At 50.0% G+C, this 18,873-nt stretch overlaps 1 protein-coding gene across 1 annotated transcript; it reads left to right on the top strand.

The window, feature by feature from the left end:
• Window positions 1-283: 283 nt before the first annotated feature.
• On the top strand, window positions 284-13,403 carry CACNG1 (calcium voltage-gated channel auxiliary subunit gamma 1). Its single transcript, XM_033181917.1, has 4 exons — window positions 284-672; window positions 9,655-9,729; window positions 11,703-11,840; window positions 12,648-13,403. Exons 1-4 carry the CDS (start codon window positions 444-446, stop codon window positions 12,872-12,874), a joined length of 669 nt encoding a protein of 222 aa, XP_033037808.1. The 5' UTR covers window positions 284-443; the 3' UTR covers window positions 12,875-13,403.
• The last annotated feature ends 5,470 nt before the right edge of the window (window positions 13,404-18,873 follow it).

Raw genomic sequence — 18,873 nt, 5'->3', positions numbered from 1 at the left:
CCATCAGCCCAGAGCAGACAGATCCCCACCCCTGGGGCCCTACTGCCCACCCCTCGCCCCCTCCCAACTCAGGCACCCTGAGCTGCTACACCTTAATCCACCATCCAGAGCCTTCTCTCCTTGCCCCACCCCCACCGGGGTATTTCTGGCTCCCAGAGGGGCAGACAGCCCTGAAACCTGAGCAGGAGCTGTCCCCGGTGCCACGCCTGGAGAGGGGCATTAATAGCAGCCTCCCTCAGGCCCCTGACGCATCTGGGCAGCTGCTCAGCACGTCCTGCGTCCCTCAGCCCCAAGGCCAGCCCACTCTGGCTCAGCCAGGCACACTAAACTTAGTGGCCACTCCCAACTCGACAATCACTGCCACCCCCCAGCTCGGCTGTCACCTGCCCGAGGGGACGCAGCCGCCGGACCCTGCCCAGGGCACCCACGCCTCGGCGACCACCATGTCCCAGACCAAAACACTGAAGGTCCGCGTGACCCTCTTCTGCATCCTGGCAGGCATCGTGCTGACCATGACGGCCGTGGTAACGGACCACTGGGCTGTGCTGAGCCCCCACATGGAGCACCACAACACCACCTGCGAGGCGGCCCACTTCGGCCTCTGGCGGATTTGCACCAAGCGCATCCCCATGGACGACAGCAAGACCTGCGGGCCCATCACCCTGCCCGGGGGTAATGTACCCACCCTCCGTCCCAATCCCCACCTCCCGCCCTTCACCGTCGTCCCCCTGACAAATTTGCCCATGCCAAGGAAGGCAGGTTTCTCAGGCTAGAAATAGGGCGCTGCCCAGACCTTTCTGCCCCGGGAAGAAGTTCTGAATTGCATGTGCTGTGCTGGTGGCTGGGGCTGGGTTGTAAGACGAGGGCGTTTGTCCCAGCTATTTCTATCTGGCTGGACCTTGAGGCTTTTCACCCAGAGCAGAGAGCTGGGCAGGCTCAAGACAGGAACTGCAGCTCTACCAGCCCAGGGACTTCTGGGCTCCACCTGGTCACTCTCTCCCTGCAAAGACATGCTGGGTGGCTCTGTGTCCTCAGGCGGGGGGAAACCATGGAGCTGGCAGGTTTGTTCCTGGCCTCAAGGCAGGGGAGGAGAGAGGACAGGCAATGGAATATGCAGGGTCCTGTGCAAAATGAAAATGCAGGGTTCCTTGCTCCAGATTACCAAGGATTTCAAGGCAGTGATAGCAGCACATGAATCCAAGCATGGACCCTTGTGGGCCCTGGGCCTGGAGCAGCTGCACAGGTTGAATGTCTGTGAAGCAGGACGTGGCTGTGGGTGAGCCACCTGCCCCTACCTTTTTTTTTTTTTTTTTTTTTGAGACAGTTTTTCTCTGTCGCCCAGGCACAGGATTATGCAGTGGTACAATCTTGGCTCACTGCAACTTCCGCCTCCTGGACTCAAGTGATTCTCCTGCCTTGGCTTCCCCAGTAGCTGGGATTATAGGCATGTACCACCACACCCATCTAATTTTTGTACTTTCAGTACAGACGGGGTTTTGCCATGTTGACCAGGCTGGTCTTGAACCCCTGACCTCAGGTGATCCACCTGCCTTGGCCTCCCAAAGTGCTGGGATTACAGGCGTGAGCCGCCGCGCCGGCCTCCGCCCGCCCTTTTGTCAGGACGTCAGTCCATTATGCATCCTCCCTTAGCTCAGACCCTGCCAGAGTTACAAAGCATTTCCTCACCCTGTAATTTAAGCGTATTCCTCGATTTCCTACCATGTGACCGAACCACACGTCGAAGGTAAGCTCCTTTTAAGGAGTACCTGGTAGTTGCGTGACTAGCCTCTATTCTGCAAATGCCGAGGCTTCTGGATTCTTAGCAAATACAGCACTTTAGAGGAAAGAGTGCTACGTGGAGACCAGGCGGCCAGGGATCTACTCATCATTGCCCATTACCCTCAAATGACTATCCAGGGAGGACAAAGATCATCTCAGCCTCTGCTTCTTCCTCTATAAAATATGGGACTGACTCTCAGCAATGTAAGATCCCTTCCCAGGTTTACAGATGCCCATCCATGGTGGCAGTGGAGCAGGGTTATGTCAGTGTGATGTCCCACCTGGTTTTCATGATTATTCCCTCTTTTATCAGACTTTGGTGTTCCTTGAAACCTGTCCTTCAAGGACACTAGGGCTGAGTCCCCAAAGATCTTGCAGTCTGCCTGTGAGCCAAAGAGCCAAGACCCCATCCTCCCACATCTCTGCTCCCTCTTCCTTCCTGCTGCTTGCTCCAGAGATCCCCTCCCTCATTCACACCCACTGGACGCCCAGAAGACTCCTAAGTGCCCAGCTGTTGTAGAAACACCAAGTCCCAGGGCTGAGGGTGACAGGTGTGGCCATGTGCTTGCAGGGTATCGCATAGCCCGGGTGCCCATGCCCCTTGGCGACTGCCGAGCACACTCATAAACAGGCACACCCTCCAGCCAACTCCCCTGGGCAGGGCAGGGCAGGGCAGCTTCTTCAGGGACCGCACATGGGGACGTGCTGTTACAGTCCTGTTCACCCGTCCTTGGAACCATCTGCCTTTTAAAGCCAGAGCAGAGAACTGGGCAGTGAGTAGAGTCCACACAAGGAAGAGACAGGCTGGTGAGAGGTGACTGGACCAATTACAGGGGACCAACAGGCATTGCTTGGCCTTGAGACTGACCAGGATCTACCTCTTCGCCTTCTTAGCCTAACCAGCTATGAACCATACTTCCCACACTTGTGACATTGAGCACTACCTTTCCCCCAGTCATCTTCCAAAGTATGTTCCTGCCTTTTTCCCTCTCTTTTCTCTGCAAATGGACATCTTTCTCCTTCCCCATATGCCCTTCTTGTGCCCCCTGGGACCACTCTTGTCTGGAGGGAGGAAGCGAGTTCATATGTGGCCTCTCGTTTATTATTAACAACAACAACAACAATAATAATGGCACATGCATGTAACCCTATGTGCCGAATATTGTTGTAAATGCTTTACATGTATTAACTTTGAATGACATCAGGAAAAAAAATGATAGAGAAAGAACCTCCAAAAATCTTCTTCTCCATAAAAGCAATGAGAAGGCTGGTGGAAATGGTCAGAATCAACATTTTCAGAACTCTGGAAATTAACCAAAGTCCAGCAAGAAAAATGGGTGAATCTCAGGAGGACCAGTGAGTTCTGTGATGTTTTAACTTGACTTAGTCCTGATTCCCTTTCCCAGCTCTGTGGTAACCTCGCAAACCAACATTCATAACCACAGTGAAAATCAGCATCCCAGTAGCCTCTGGAGGGGAGAGAATGGGGTTGGATCAAAGGCCCATTCCCAGAGCGTTGTCATGATTTGACCTGTCTGGTGATTCCCTGAAAAGCCCCACTTGAGAAGCTGTTTCTGTTTGACCTGACTCTGAGCTTATCCGGTGCAAACAGTCTTTCTCCCTGGGGATATTTGTGGAAAATAATTAGAGATGATTGCTTAACATCATGGCTGTCTGAGGCAGTAGATAACAGTTGGGAAAACAACAGGCTAACCAAAAAACTGGAGACTGAGCTGTCCATAGATTGCTTTGAAAAGCTCCAACAAATTCCTGGGAATCTAGGAGGTCACACGCATGCACAAGGCTATGTGCACACTCAGGAAAGACCTAAGAAGGCCCTAAGCACTCTCTGCCTTATCTTAAGGCTCTGTTCAAGCAGAAAGTAAAAGCTAAGGCGGAGATGTGGGTGGCTTACCTGAGTGTGAGTCATATGCACAGAGCCCCTCAGTAAAGCCTGGGGGAGTCACTGTTGCCAAGCATTTTAGGAAATTTCTAATTGGTCACTAAGCTAATTGAACAGGGATTTCAGTGGTCACACATGACAAAAAACACAGACTTTACCATCTTAGTTCAAAAAGTCACTAAACAAACCACAGGAACAAATCCTCAAGAAGGGGGAACAACTGATTTCCAGAGTTGCCGCATTATATTGTTTAAAAAATACTGGCTGGGTGTGGTGGCTCACTCCTGTATTCCCAGCACTTTTGGAGGCCAAGTAAGAGGATTGCTTGAAGCCACAGGTTTGAGATCAAACTGGGCAATATAGCAAGACCCTGTCCCTACAAACAAACAAACAAACCCCACAAAATAGCCAAGAGTAGTGGCATGTGCCTATAATTCTAACTACTCCTGAGGCTTAGGTTAAGGAATTGTTTGATCCCAGGAGTTAGAGATTACAGTGAATTATGATCACGCCACTGCGCTCCAGCCTGGGACAGTGAGACTGTCTCTAAATAAATAAATACATACATAAACACAAGACATGCAAAGAACTAAAATGATATGGGGCATATATGGGGCAGGGAGAACTTGATAGATCCCCAAGGAAGCCAGATATTGGACTTACTAGACAAAAACTTTAAATTGTAAGTATATCCAAAGAACTTTTTTTAAAAATCAAAAGCATTAAAGATGAAAATGATGTCTCATGAAATAGAAACTATCAATAAAGAGACAGAAATTATTTTTAAGGACAAAATGGAAATTCTAGAGTTGAAAAGTACGATAACTAAAATGAGAAATTCACTAGAGGGGCTCAATAGCATATCTGAGCAGGTAAAAGAATCAGTGACCTTTAAGATAAGCCATTTGAGATTAGTTAGTCTGAGGAACAGATAGAAAAAAAAAAGAAAGAAAAATGACAAGAGCCTCGGAGACTTATGGGACACCATCAAGTGTATGTAAAGGAAGTCCCAGAAGGAGAGGGAAAGAGAGAAAGGAACAAAAAAGGTATGTGAAAAATAATGTCCACAAGCTTCCCAAATTGGATGAAAAACATTAAAAATCTACAAATTTGTAAAGCTCAATGAACTCCAGGTAGAATAAACTCTAAGGGATCCACACCTAGATGTACAATAATCAAACTGTTGAAAGAGACAGAGGATCTTAAAAACAGAAAGAAGCAATTCATCACATACGAGGAATCCTTAACAAGATGAACGGCCAATTTTTCCCAAATCTATGGCGTCCAGAAGGTGGTGGGATGACATACATATATTAGCTCACTTAATCCTCACAAAAACCTCCATGAAGGCCATGCTATTATCATCATTCCAATCTTATGGATAAAGAAAATGAACCACTGAGAGGTTGAGATAGTTGACAAGGTAACACAGGTGATGAGCAGAGCAACCAGGACTCATACTCAGATGATTACCCCTAACATTCACCTTTTTAGTCAATACATTAACTACTTTACAACAACTCAGTGAGTGGCTTCTTATTCTACAGGTGGATCCTGTTCTACAGGTGGCTCCTATTCTACAGGTGGTTCTTATTCTACAGGTGGTTCTCATTCTACAGGTAGGAACATGGAGGCTGAGCATAGCCTTCCCCAGGCTAACTAGCTAACAAATAGAGGTTCTCCACCCAAGTCTTGAATCCAGAGCCTCCTTTCTCTCCAGTTCCTTCCCACACCCTCTATTGTGCATGTAAACACAGCTCCTAAAAGCTCTGACCTAAGTGAACACAAGGAGTCCAGCTTTTGACATGGCATAGTTTGAAGGCAGCCAGACCAGAAGCTGGTGCAGTGGAGGAGACTTCTCAAGGTCCCGTTTAGTCTTAGAATGTTGGAGGCTCAGTAGGCAAGAGCTGTCTAATTTTTCTACCGTCCCCCAAAGAGTCTTAGAAGGACTTCCATGTACAACATCTAAGACCAATTTTAACGCCTCCAGAATGAGAGCAGGGGCCTCTCCCATAGGAGAGACTATGTGTTCTGAAAGTCCAAATGAACCCACAGAGAGGCCATCCCCTGCCCTTGGGCTGGGTGAGGTGTTGCTTCTTTCAGGCTCTGCCTCTTTAGGGCAAGGAGGCAGGCTGCCCCACGGCCCACTTTGCCTAGTGCCCCATTTTCCCTACTGGTCCCTCTTCTCTCAGTGCAGGAATTGGGACTGGATGAAAGAGCATGATACTACTGACCCCAGGAATTTCATGGGCTCCCCTCACCACACACAGGAGTCCATGCCAGAGGCCTAGGCCCAAAGCCAGGCTTCTCCCACGGAAGAGTAGTGCTCTGAAGCTCTAGGGTCAGGTCTTGGAGATTTCTCCAGCCCATTTTATAAAATTCTTCAGTCAGGGGTGTGGGAGGAGACACAGCCCAGAAAACCACTGTCAGGAGCTGATAGAACTTCTTTTACCAAAAGGCTAAAAACAACACTGGCACCAATGCAAGTTACAGGCTTTCTTGTATCCCTAAAGTACCAGTTTCTTTGGTTTTGGACAAATCCACAAAGTATCTTTGAATATATGAAAGTCTCCATGGACTGTCACTTGGTCCACTGATGCATTCTCAGTGATAACCCAAGGCATCCCCTAATCCTACCAGCTGTTCCAATTATCAAAGAAAGATCCCTATTAACTCCAGTTCAGCTTGGAGCTAAATGTGGCTTCTGCTCTAATTCTTCGAAACTGGCACACTAGACATGGTTCTGCACAGTGACTAATGCCCTTAACCAGAACACTTGTTTAGCCAGACTGTTCCATCCCCCAGTCAAGTCTGAGGGCTGAGTTCACCACAGTTTTAATAAATACCCCATTTAATATTTTTAAACCACTGAGTCTTACAGAAATAAGGAGATTAAAATCAGCATAAGCCATTTGCAGAGACAAAGGAGAATGGCACAACCTCAGAGTTCCTAACACCCCAGATCATCATCCTGGCATTGGAATCTTTGCTGACTTAGTCGGAAGCAAAGCTGCAATCCCTGAGCTTTGTGTAAGTATGATGGAAGCCAGGGCAGTGGGACAGAGAGGGACATCCCAGAGGCAGAGGCAGGAAGGCTCAGTCTGCACAGGACCGTCACAGTCCCTCTCCTCTTGCCCCGTGACTAAGACGGGTCCCCCTCGGATGTCCTTCCTCTTTACGTTGCCCCTGATGCTCAGTTTCCCAAATAATATCCACCTGGACCCAGGGACAGGGGAGAGGGAAGGGGCTCATAGTAGGGTCTGTCCATCTGAACAGGACCCTCACCCTCTTGAGTGACATGGGCAGATACCTGGCCTGACTTGTCCCGAATGAGGCCTGGGTCTGGCGTGCCCCCACCCCTACAGGGGCCATCAGGGACCATGAAAGGGTTTATGGTCTCCAGTGGGCAGCCACATAGCCCAGAGTGGATGTTTCTCCCAGGTTCAGGCAGGAGACGCTGGCCTTTTCCATGTGCTAAGCCCAAGAGAGGGGACAGGTCGGCCCATCCGTCCTCAGGCCCCTAGTTCAGCCACGTAAGAGTGAAGCTGAGGCTTTCTGATGCCCCGAGAAGGAATCCTACCCACTGGAGGCCCCCTCCCTCCATTTGAGGACACTTAATGGAGAAGAGGGAGGGGGAACATTGTACCTGGACCAATCCCCCCAAAAGCTCACAACCTGGCTCCTGCAGACACGTAGGCTACCCCTGTGTCTGAGTTAAGATCATTTCTATCCAAGCAGCCAGCAGCCACACAGAGCCTGGCGTTTATCTGGCGGGGATTTGGCAAGCCAAATGCTACCTGTGCGAGAGTCACCTCAGCAACCTACCAGGGGCAAACAGCCGTGCTCCAGCAAAGCACTTCCTGGCCCTCATGTCAGGGTCCTCCGCTGGGAAGGATTTTAACTGACAGCTTTTGAGCAGTCAGAGAGGCAGCTGACGGTGAAATACACTTGAATTCAGTCAATTCTGACAACTGAAATTGGTTCTTAAAGAATACAACAGAAACAGAAATGTGTCTTTGTCCAGAGGGAGACACATGCAGACTTATGACATAACATGGGCCATTTCGAAGCAGTGATTCAAGAGATCTATAGCTAATAATCTAACAAATAGAAGAGGTCTGCATTATACTTTAAAATAGCACCGGACGCCGAGAGAGAAGAGCAGAGAATCAATTCTGACATCACCACCAGCAGTCAGACACCCCAGGTAATGTGGTTCAAAAGGAAAGTGATTTAAATATAGACGCGCACAGAGAAGGCTGTTTATGCCAGGAACAGGCACTGCTGCTAAACCACATCCCATCTCCAGGGTCATTTCCTTCCTCAGCCTCAGGAGAGGCAGCAGCCCCGAATTTTGGGGGAAGGAGGGGAATGGTACGAGACCACAGGCTTAAGGAGCAAGAAGATGATTTTGGTCCGATTAAAGAAGGCCTTCGTCCCCCCAAAAAAGTCTTGGTATCACTGCAGGTACATTTCCAGAAAGAACTAGCCATCAACCACCTTGGGAGCATCTAAATGAAGCCTGGAAGTGAACAAATGAATTGACAAACTAGACACCATCTAAACTAGAGGAAGAGATGTCTTTCTATTTGAGGGTCATTGACCCACAGGAAAATAAATCAATGAAGGGCCTCCACAAATAAAAAGCAAATTAATTTAGTTTTTGAAGGAAACATAATATAAAATAACCCATTCATCCACTTCCTAAATCAAGAGCAAAGATGATAAACTGTATTTAGTAAGAAATAAGACTGTGCTTTTTTTTTTTTTTTTTTTGAGACGGAGTCCCACTCTGTCACCCAGTCTGGAGTGCAGTGACACGACCTCAGCTCACTGCAACCTCTGCCTCCCAGGTTGAAGCAACTCTTCTGCCTCAGCCTCCTGAAGTGCTGGGATTACAGGCGTGAGTCACTGCGCCCAGCCTGTCCTTTGATTTTATAGTATAACTAGCTATGAGAGAGAGACTGAAGGAGAAAAATGGAAGTGAAATTATATTTTAAATCAGCATGCATTTCCTTGTGCTGAACCCCTCCCCTCTCCCTCATCAAATTCAGATTTGTGTTCCTACTACCCACACTTTCCACAGCTTTTATGACAATTATCAGGTGGGCCAAGTGGCTTTGCGGGGCAGGTCTCATCTGGGCTGTCTCACAGAGACCAGCGACCCAGTGAAACCACATGATGGTTACATTCAGCCTTCATAGGGTTCCACCTGCCTCCAGGCCATCCCAACAGCCACTCAGAAAAAGCCCTTTGCGGGGCATTTTAAGGGGCCTGGAGCAGGGTTCCCATTCTGGCTGCACATCAGGATCTCCCAGAAAGCTTTTGAAAAACACTGCTTCCCCGGTCCCACCAGTGAACCAGGGTGGGCCTGGATTCTGATGAGAAACAGTCCCAGATTTGGGGTTGGTCCAGGGTTTCTCAACCTTGGCACTCTTGCCATTTTGGCCTGGATCATTCCATGTTGGGAGGGCCTGTCCTGCGTGTTGCAGGATGCTCAGCAGTGTCTGTGGCCTCTCCCGGCTAGGTGCCAGGTATACCCCTCTCACCACCACCACGTCCCCAGGCATTGCCCAGCGTCCCCTGGGGGGCGCAGAATCATCCCTAACAGAGACTGCTATTTGGTTCTTTAGTGATTGTGCACCCTGCACACCCTGAAAAATGGCTTAAGCCTGGGCCTCGGTTACCCCATCTGCCTAATGGGGTGCAGAACCCATAGGCTGTCTGCCCTGTGGACTCATCCAGCCTCAGCTCCCTGAAGACCTCTCAGCCTTCCAGGCAACCTCATCATTCCACTGAGATGTTGTTCTAAGGGTCAAAGACAGACATTTCAGCCCAGATTAAGGATCTGGGGAGAAGAGAGCCTGCCAGAGCCCCTGCGTGCCCAGGAGAATGACACTGCACTCTCTGCCAGGCCTCTGTCCTTGCTACAGGTCCCCCCCTCAACTCACAGTGTGTCTCCTCCTTTGCAGAGAAGAACTGTTCCTACTTCAGGCATTTTAACCCCGGCGAGAGCTCGGAGATCTTCGAATTCACTACTCAGAAGGGTGAGCCTGGGTGGAAAGGGGGCTGGGGTGACAAGAGGGGACTTCTGTGTCATGCATCACTGGGCCAGAAAGTCACTGGGGGCCAAAGCACTGACTTCCTCAGGCCTGATGAGAAGAAGCTCATGGTGCATTTGAATAACAGCCTTGTCACCTCTCTGCTCAGGAGGCCCCAGGTAGCCGCCTTCTATCTCCAGGGCCCAGAGCTTCCACACCTCGGGGCCAGGGAGCGTTTGCAGAAGCAGCACTTCCTGGCAGGCTCCTACCCAAGGGCAGCTGTTGTGACGGGAGCTGTGGATGTGGAACAAGTGCTCGGAGGCCCTGTGGTGGCTCTTGGTGGGATGTGATGGTTAGAGTCTTCAGGGACAGTCTGAGTCCCTCCCTGGCCTAGAAATCCCTCCCCAAGTACCGGGAGGGCACAGGGCGCTCTGGGAGCTTTTCAGGACCCACAGAGCTCAGATGCACACACACTGTTGGGAGTACAGACCTGTGCCTGCCCGCCCCCAGACAGACAGGGTGAGTAGGTAGACACACAGACGCACACTGACACACACACACACACAACACAGATACACACATACAATGACACACACAAGACACAGACACACAGAGACACACACTGACACACACATACACACATACAATGACACACACAAGAGACACACAGAGACACACACTGACACATGTACAATGACACACACAGTGACACACAGGCAATGACACATAGACATACAATGACACACAGGCAATGACACACACACAATGATACATACACAATGACACACACAAGGCACACACACAGACACACTGACACACGTACAATAACACACAAAAGACACACATACTGACGCAATTACACACACAGTTACACACACAAGACACAGGCACACAAACACACACTGAGACACATGTACGATGACACACACAATTACACACAATGACACAGACAAAATGACACAATGACACATGACACTACACAATGACACACACCACACAATGTCACACAATGACACACAATGACACACAATGACACAAAGACACAGTGACACACACAAGACAATGACACACAAGACACACACACACAGAGACACACACACGTACAATGACACCCACACAATGACACCCACACAAGACACACAGAAACACATACTGACACAATGACACAAGACACACACAGAGACACTGACACACATACAATGACATACACACAATGACACACACACAAGACACACAGAGACACACTGACACACATGTACAATGACATGCACACGACATGCAGTGACACACAATGACACACAATGACACATACACAATGACACACACGAGACACACAATGACAAACACAAGTCACAGTGACACACAGGCAAGGACATACACAGACACTAGCATGCACAGATACATGTACACACTAGCACATGCAGACACACATACACACAGTGACACACACACCAACACACTGACATAGACCGAGATACACATGCACACACTACCATACGCAGACACTAACACATTCTGACAGATCCTCACATATGTGACACACACATGAACACACACACTCTAACCACACACAGACACGCACACTGCCACACACACTGGCAGAGCCTCACATGCACCGGGCTGGGTGACAAGCCACTCTGTCATCCTCTGCTCCTTAACCCCAGGCAGACCACCCACCGCCCCAGCGCCTCCTGCCCTGTCACTCGGAGGAAAGTTTCTGCTCTAGAAAGGTGTCCAGCCACTTGCCTCTCGCCTCTGCCCCCCGTGGGGACCTTGCAGCCTGGTGCTCTGGAAAGACACGGGTGGAAGAAGCCCTATGGCAGCCTGGCTCTGCGTGGGCCTTAGGGAAGGACTTGGCCCTGGGGCTGTCGGCTTTCTCATGTGTGAGATGGGAACTGTGGCTATGGGGTGGTGCCTAACCAGCCACCATGAGAGCTCCTGGACTGAGGCCGCATGCTGGGTGTCCCTTGTGTTTGCAGAGTACAGCATCTCGGCAGCCGCCATCGCCATCTTCAGCCTTGGCTTCGTCATCCTGGGCAGCCTCTGTGTCCTCCTGTCCTTCGGGAAGAAGAGGGACTACCTGCTGCGGCCCGCATCCATGTTCTACGCTTTTGCAGGTAGACTGAGGGCTCCGCCCGAGCACCAGAGAGGGGGGAACCATGTCGTGGGGGATTCTCCGCTCCACTCTCATGCCCACCACGGGATTTGGGTGGGGGGCATTTCCCAGGCTCCATCCCCATCCAGGGACAAACCTGGCCAGGCCCTCAGCGACCCCAGGTGGGTTGGAGGGAGACAGAGCTTGGCGATTTGTCCATTCCTCCCCATGACTCAACCCTCAAGGCCTCAAAGAAACTGCCCAGAGAATGATTGACAGAAGAAGGAAAGAAACGTGGTCGCCTTTCTTTCTTTTTCTTGGGGGATGAGGAAGAGGGTCTTGCTCTGTCGCCCAGGCTGGAGTGCAGTGGAACGATCACAGCTCACTGCAGCCTCGAACTCCTGAGTTGAAGGGTTCCTCCCACCCCAGCCTCCTGAGTACCTGGGACTACAGACGTGCACCACCACACCTGGCTAAGTTTTTATTTCATTTTAATTTTTTGTAGAGACAGAGGGCTCATCACTATGTCGCCCAGGCTCGTCTCCAACTCCTGGCCTCAAGCGATCCTCCTGCCTCAGCCTCCCAAAGTGCTGGGATTACAGGCATGAGCCACTGCACCCGGCCATATGGTCGCCCTTCTGAGGGATGCAGGAATAGGGTGGGGCATGGACAAATGGATCCTTCTGCAGGTTCCCAGCTAGAACCTGCCTGGAGGCAGCCTGTCCCCCAAGGCAAAGTCACTGCCTTCTCCATGCACACAGGCTAGGGTGGGGCTGGGGGCAAGGGCAGGCACCTGTCGGTCCCTGAGCGTGCCTGGCTCCGCCCCCAGGTCTCTGCATCCTGGTCTCGGTGGAGGTCATGCGGCAGTCCGTGAAGCGCATGATTGACAGTGAGGACACCGTCTGGATCGAGTACTATTACTCCTGGTCGTTCGCCTGCGCCTGTGCCGCCTTCGTCCTCCTCTTCCTCGGTGGTCTCGCCCTCCTGCTGTTCTCCCTGCCTCGAATGCCCCGGAACCCATGGGAGTCCTGCATGGATGCTGAGCCTGAGCACTAGCCTCCTGCAGCCCTAGCGACCCTCAGGCTTCTTCCCCAGGAAGCCAGGTCTCAGCCCGGAAACTTCCAGAGAGGAGGCGGGAGCAATTTTAGCTCCACCCTGCTCCCATCTGTCCCCTGCCACAGTCGCAGGCTGTTTCCTCTCTCGGAGCTCCTCTGGGCTGCCGCAGGCTCCCCTGGGAATAGAGCAAGAGGACGTCAGTCCCAATCTGGCCACAGTTGGGAAAGGCGGGGCCAGCAGGTGGACAGGTGTTTGCAAGGGCCCCACTTCCCCTGGAGCTCAGAGGTGTCCCCACTGTACCAGCCTCTGATAAGCTGCCTCCAGTTGTCCTTTATGAACATTGCAGGGACAACTTGTGTTTGCCAGTTCTTGGTGTTCCGTGTAAATAGCCAGCCCCTCTCTTTCTCAGTGATAAAACACACCCTCTCTGGTGAGCCCAGCGTCCCCTCCTTGGCTTCCAGGAGCCCCGGGAAGCATTTTTAACTGAGTAGAATCTGACTGTGGCTTGAAATAAAAAGCTCTCAGAAAACTCACGTTTTCCTCGTGCCTTGCATAGAAATTGCTCAGATTCCCAGTCACATCAGGGGCCCCCTGACGCCGAATGAGAAGGGAAGGCAGGTCACCTGGGTATGTTGAGGACTTTTGTGGGGACAAGAGGGCAACACATGTGGCTTAGAGGCTCTGAATTCCAACTCAGACGGTGTTTCTCTAGGCCCTGAGATTGTTTTCGGGAGAAACTAGAAACCTTCTGATGAAGCAAGGGTGTTAAAAATAGGAGGGGTTATTTCTAGAGCCTGGCATGCAACGCACCTGGTGCCAACGCAGCGCTAAAGCAGCCAGCCAGTGTCTGATTTCTGATGCTGGATTTCTGTTGTGAAGAACATCAGGAAGCAGGGCTTAGCAGTTAGACACTTAGGGCCACATGAAGAACCATGATTTGCACACTTCTGCCTTCCAGAACCCCACAGTACTTGCCCAAGCTTCCGAAGTAGAGTTCAGACATGATTGGCAGATGGGATCTTTGCCTTGCACCCTGGAGAACCCACTGGAGTTCATGCTTCTAGGGCAGGGTTTGGCAAACTATGGCCCGTTGGCCACACCTGGCCTGCCCCTTCTTGTTGTATGGCCCACAAGTAAAAGGTAGTTTTTACAGTTTTAAATTGTTCAAAACATTAAATTAATTAAAAAAAAAAAAAAAACCAGGTGTGGTGGCTCACACCTGTAAATCCCAACACTTTGGGAGGCCAAGGTGGGTGGATCACGAGGTCAGGAGTTCAAGACCAGCCTGGCCAAGATGATGAAACCCCATCTCTATTAAAAACACAAAAAATTAGCCAGGCATGGTGGTGCGCACCTGTAATCCCAGCTACTCGGCAGCCTGAGGCAGGAGAATCGCTTGAACCCGGGGGGTGGAGGTTGCAGTGAGCCAAGATTACGCCATTGTACTCCAGCCTGGGCAACAGAGTGAGACTCCATCTCAAAACAAAACATTAAAAAAAAACCAAAACAATCAAGGAACTGGGCATCGTGGCTCACACCTGTAATCTCAGTACTTTGGAAGGCTGAGGCAAGAGGACTGTTTGAGTCCAGGAGTTTGAGACCACCCTGGGCAACATAGCAAGACTCCATCTCTACAAAAAATAAAAATAAAATAATTTAAAGATAAAAAGAAGAAGAATATCTCATGACATATGAAGATAATACGAAATTCACATCTCAATGTCTGTAAATAAAGTTAGATTAGAACCCAGCCACACCCACTCTGTGGCTGTTTTCATCACCATTGAGTAGTTTCAACAGAGATCTTCTGTCCCGCAATGCTGAAAATATTTACTATCTGACCCTGTATGAAAAACGTGTTTACCCTTGTTCTGGAGAAAAACTGTACAAACATCAGCCCACATATCAACCCCTTACTGGTCCCATCTGAAAGCTGAGGGGAAGTTCATTCTTTCAATTTGCCTGCGGTACCTCGGCGGTGGGAGGCTGGGCTAGGAGGGGTGTCAGAAGAGACTCACTCAAAGATGCAAAGATCCAGCCAGGAAACAAACTTGCTCCAGGTAAAGGAGAATCAGAAGATGACAGTACCGGCCAGCCAGGGAGCCGAGGCCACAATTTATGAGTAACAAGGAAGGGAGATAACTTCATCCCATTGATAACCATTTTGGAGGTTGATATTATTGGGTTTTTTCTTTTTTGAGACAGGGTCTCACTCTGGAGTACAGTGCCCAGGCTGGAGTATAGTGGCACAATCACAGCTCACTGTAGCCTCGAGTTCCTAGGCTCAAGTGATCCTCCTACCTCAGCCTCCCAAGTAGTGGGGACTGCAGGCATGCGCCACCACACCCAGCTAATTTTTTTCATTTTTTGTTGAGACGGGGTTTCAATATGTTGCCCAGGCTGGTCTCTAACTCCTGAGCTCAAGCGATCCACTAGCCTTGGCCTCCCAAAGTGCTGAGATTACAGGCATGAGGCCACCACACCCAGTCAGCCTTTTTTTTTTTTTTTTTTTTAACAGATTGGAGTCTTGCTATGCTGCCCAGGCTGGCCTCAAACTTCTGGGCTCCAGCAGTCCTCCTGCTTCAGTCTCTGGAGTAGCTGGGATTACAGGTGTGAGCCACTATGCCTGGCTCCCATATCATTGTTTTATTACTATTTTTACTTTTAGCAGAATCAGACTGGTGTGCCTTTTTTCTTTTCTGTTCTGTTCTGTTCTCTTCTTTTTTCTCTTTTCTCTTTTCTCTTATTTTCTCTCTCTTCTCCCTTCTCTTCTCTTCTCTATTTTCTCTCTCTTCTCCCTTCTCTTCTCTTCTCTTTTCTTTTCGATGGAGTCTTGCTCTGTCACCCAGGCTGGAGTGCAGTGGTACGATCTCAGCTCACTGCAACCTCCACCTCCCGGGTTCAAGCCATGCTCCTGCTTTAGCCTCCCAAGTAGCTGAGATTACAGGTGCCTGACACCACACCCAGCTAATTTTTGTATTTTTGGTAGAGACGGGGTTTCACCATGTTGGCCAGGATGGTCTCAAACTCCTGACCTCAGGTGATCTACCCACCTCAGCCTCCCAGAGTGGTGGGATTACAGGTGTGAGCCACCGTGCCCAGGGCCTTGGCATGTGTTTTCTACTTCCTCATGGGTGCCTATGGGTTGGTCCCCCCAAAAGACATCTGAATGGAATATCCACCAAACAGAATACATTCGGCTTCCCAGGCTTTTAACTCTTTTAAGATATACTTCAGCACAGCCAGAACTGCAGTGCAAACCAAAGGGTTGGAGGCTGTCTGCCAGAGAGCCACATATCCTGGCATCTGCCCCAGAAACAGGCAATGGAGCAAAGCAAAATAGAGTCAACCAAACCAATGAGGGAAAACGTCTTACCCCCGACCTGCCAAATGCTGCTTGCCAGAAGGATGTCCAGAGGGGAAAATGGTCGGCTTTGCCAGGACTGAAGGCCTCACTTCAGGGTCCATGCAGGTCCTGCTCTGAAGGCCACCCAGAGCCCAACCACAGAACCACAGTGCCATCTGCCCTGAAGCCTATGGTTGGCCTCCATGGCTTCTCACTCCTTGCTTGGAACTGCGTGACTTTCTTTCTTTCTTTCTTTCCTTCTTTCTTTCTTTCTTTTTTTTTTTTTTTTTTTTTTTTTGTTGAGACGGAGTCTTGCTCTGTCGCCCAGGCTGGAGTGCAGTGGCCGGATCTCAGCTCACTGCAAGCTCCGCCTCCCGGGTTTACGCCATTCTCCTGCCTCAGCCTCCCGAGTAGCTGGGACTACAGGCGCCCGCCACCTCGCCCAGCTAGTTTTTTGTATTTTTAGTAGAGACGGGGTTTCACTGTGTTCGCCAGGATGGTCTCGATCTCCTGACCTCGTGATCCGCCCGTCTCGGCCTCCCAAAGTGCTGGGATTACAGGCTTGAGCCACCGCGCCCGGCCTCTTTTTTTTTTTTTTGAGACGGAGTCTCGCTCTGTCGCCCAGGCTGGAGTGCAGTGGCACAATCTCAGCTCACTGCAAACTCCGCCTCCCGGGTTCAAGTGATTCTCCTGCCTCAGCCTCCTGAGCAGCTGGGATTACAGGCGCCCGCCACCACGCCAGGCTGATGTTTTTACTTTTAGTAGAGATGGGGTTTTGTCATGTTGGCCAGGCTGATCTCGAACTCCTGACCTCGGGTGATCTGCCCATTTCGTCTCCTGGAACTGCGTGACTGACACCCAGCACAACTTGATGTCCTGTCACACTTGCAATTTCTCAGCATTTTTTGTTTATTTATTTATTTTATTATTATTTTTTTTGAGACAGAGTCTTACCACTCAGGCTGGAGTGCAGTGGAGGGATCTCAGCTCACTGCAGCCTTGACCTCCTGGGCTCAAGTGATCCTCCTGTCTCAGCCTCCCAAGTAGCTGGGACCACAGGCACACGCCACCACACCTGGTTAATTTATATATATATATATATATTATATATATATATATATATATATTTTTTTTAGAGACAGGGTTTCGCCATGTTGCCCAGGCTTTCTCAGCTTTTTTACATCCATCATCTTCCCTGAGGCAAAGAAGGCAGCAGAGGCAGGACCAGCAACTAGTTCATCAAGATCCAGACTTAAGTGCGATTTTTAAAGAACTGTGGTAAAATATACATAATGTAAAATTAATCACATTTACGTGTAGAGGTCAGTCGCATTAAATACACTCACATTGTGCAACTCTGACCACCGTGCATCTCCAGAACGCTTCGTCATCCCAAACTGAAACTCACAAGCACTAACTCCACGTCCTCTCCTTCCCACAGCCACCCTTCCACTTTCTGTCTCTGGGAGTTTGACTCCTCTAGGTACCTCAGATCAGTGGAATCACGGAGTATTGGTCTTTTTGTGACTGGCTCATTTCCCTCGGCTGCTGATGCCTTTAAGGTTCATTCGCATGGTACCTGGTATCAGAACTCGCTTCCTTTTTCAGGCCCAGCAATATCCCACTCTACGTATTCCCATATTTTGTTTATCCACTCATCCATTGAGGGACGCTGGGTTGCTTCCAACTCTTGGCTCTCGTGACTTACTGCTGCTGTCAACATGGGTTCACGCTCTGCTTCAGTCCCTGCTTTCGGTTGTTTTGGATATACTGACTGGGACTTTTATAAAAATTAAAATTAATGCAAAATCTCCACAATTAACACAATATCGAAACTATTAGGTCGGTGCAAATGTAATTGCAGTTTTTGCCATTGAAAGGAATGGCAAAAACTGGCCAGGAGCAGTGGCTCATGCCTGTAATCCCAGCACTTTGGGAGGCAGAGGCAAGTGGATCACTTGAGGTCCGGAGTTTAAGACGAGCTTGGCCAACATGGTGAAATCCTGTCTCTACTAAAAATACACACACAAAAAAAAGTTAGCCAGGCGAGGTGGTGGGCACCTGTAATCTCAGCTACTTGGGAGGCTGAGGCAGGAGACTCACTGGAACCTGTGAGGTGGAGGTTGCAATGAGCCAAGATCCTGCCACTGCATTCCATCCTGGGTGACAGAGCGAGACTCTGTCTCAAAAAAAGTAATGGCGGCCAGGTGCGGTGGCTCAAGCCTGTAATCCCAGCACTTTGGGAGGCCGAGGCGGGTGGATCACGAGGTCAGGAGATTGAGACCATCCTGGCTAACACGGTGAAACCCTGTCTCTACTAAAAATACAAAAAATTAGCCGGGCATAGTGGCAGGTGCCTGTAGTCCCAACTATTCGGGAGGCTGAGGCAGGAGAATAGCGTGATCCCAGGAGGTGGAGCTTGCAGTGAGCAGAGATCATGCCACTGCACTCCAGCCTGGGCAACAGAGCAAGACTCCGTCTCAAAAAAAAAAAATAATAATGGCAAAAACTGCAATTATGTTTGCACCAACCTAAATTAGAACCAAGGCTGCTGGTTTCCCACCTGTCTGATGAGGGCCCTTACCAATCCTCACTTGGCCTCTGCCCAGGTTCCTGGGAGAACCAAGAGATGGCTCCCTCTCTCTCTGGCCAG

Source organism: Trachypithecus francoisi, unplaced genomic scaffold (genome assembly GCF_009764315.1).
Source record: "Trachypithecus francoisi isolate TF-2019V2 unplaced genomic scaffold, Tfra_2.0 Lachesis_group20, whole genome shotgun sequence".
NCBI lineage: Eukaryota > Metazoa > Chordata > Mammalia > Primates > Cercopithecidae > Trachypithecus > Trachypithecus francoisi.
This window is presented reverse-complemented; position numbering and strand designations above follow the sequence as displayed.

Excerpts from the sequence above, each read along its gene's own strand:
- CACNG1 (XM_033181917.1), top strand. The coding sequence starts at position 444 with ATGTCCCAGACCAAAACACTGAAGGTCCGCGTGACCCTCTTCTGCATC. Across the intron at positions 673-9,654 it reads GCCCATCACCCTGCCCGGGG|AGAAGAACTGTTCCTACTTC; the intron begins GTAATGTACCCA and ends CCTCCTTTGCAG. Across the intron at positions 11,841-12,647 it reads CATGTTCTACGCTTTTGCAG|GTCTCTGCATCCTGGTCTCG; the intron begins GTAGACTGAGGG and ends CTCCGCCCCCAG.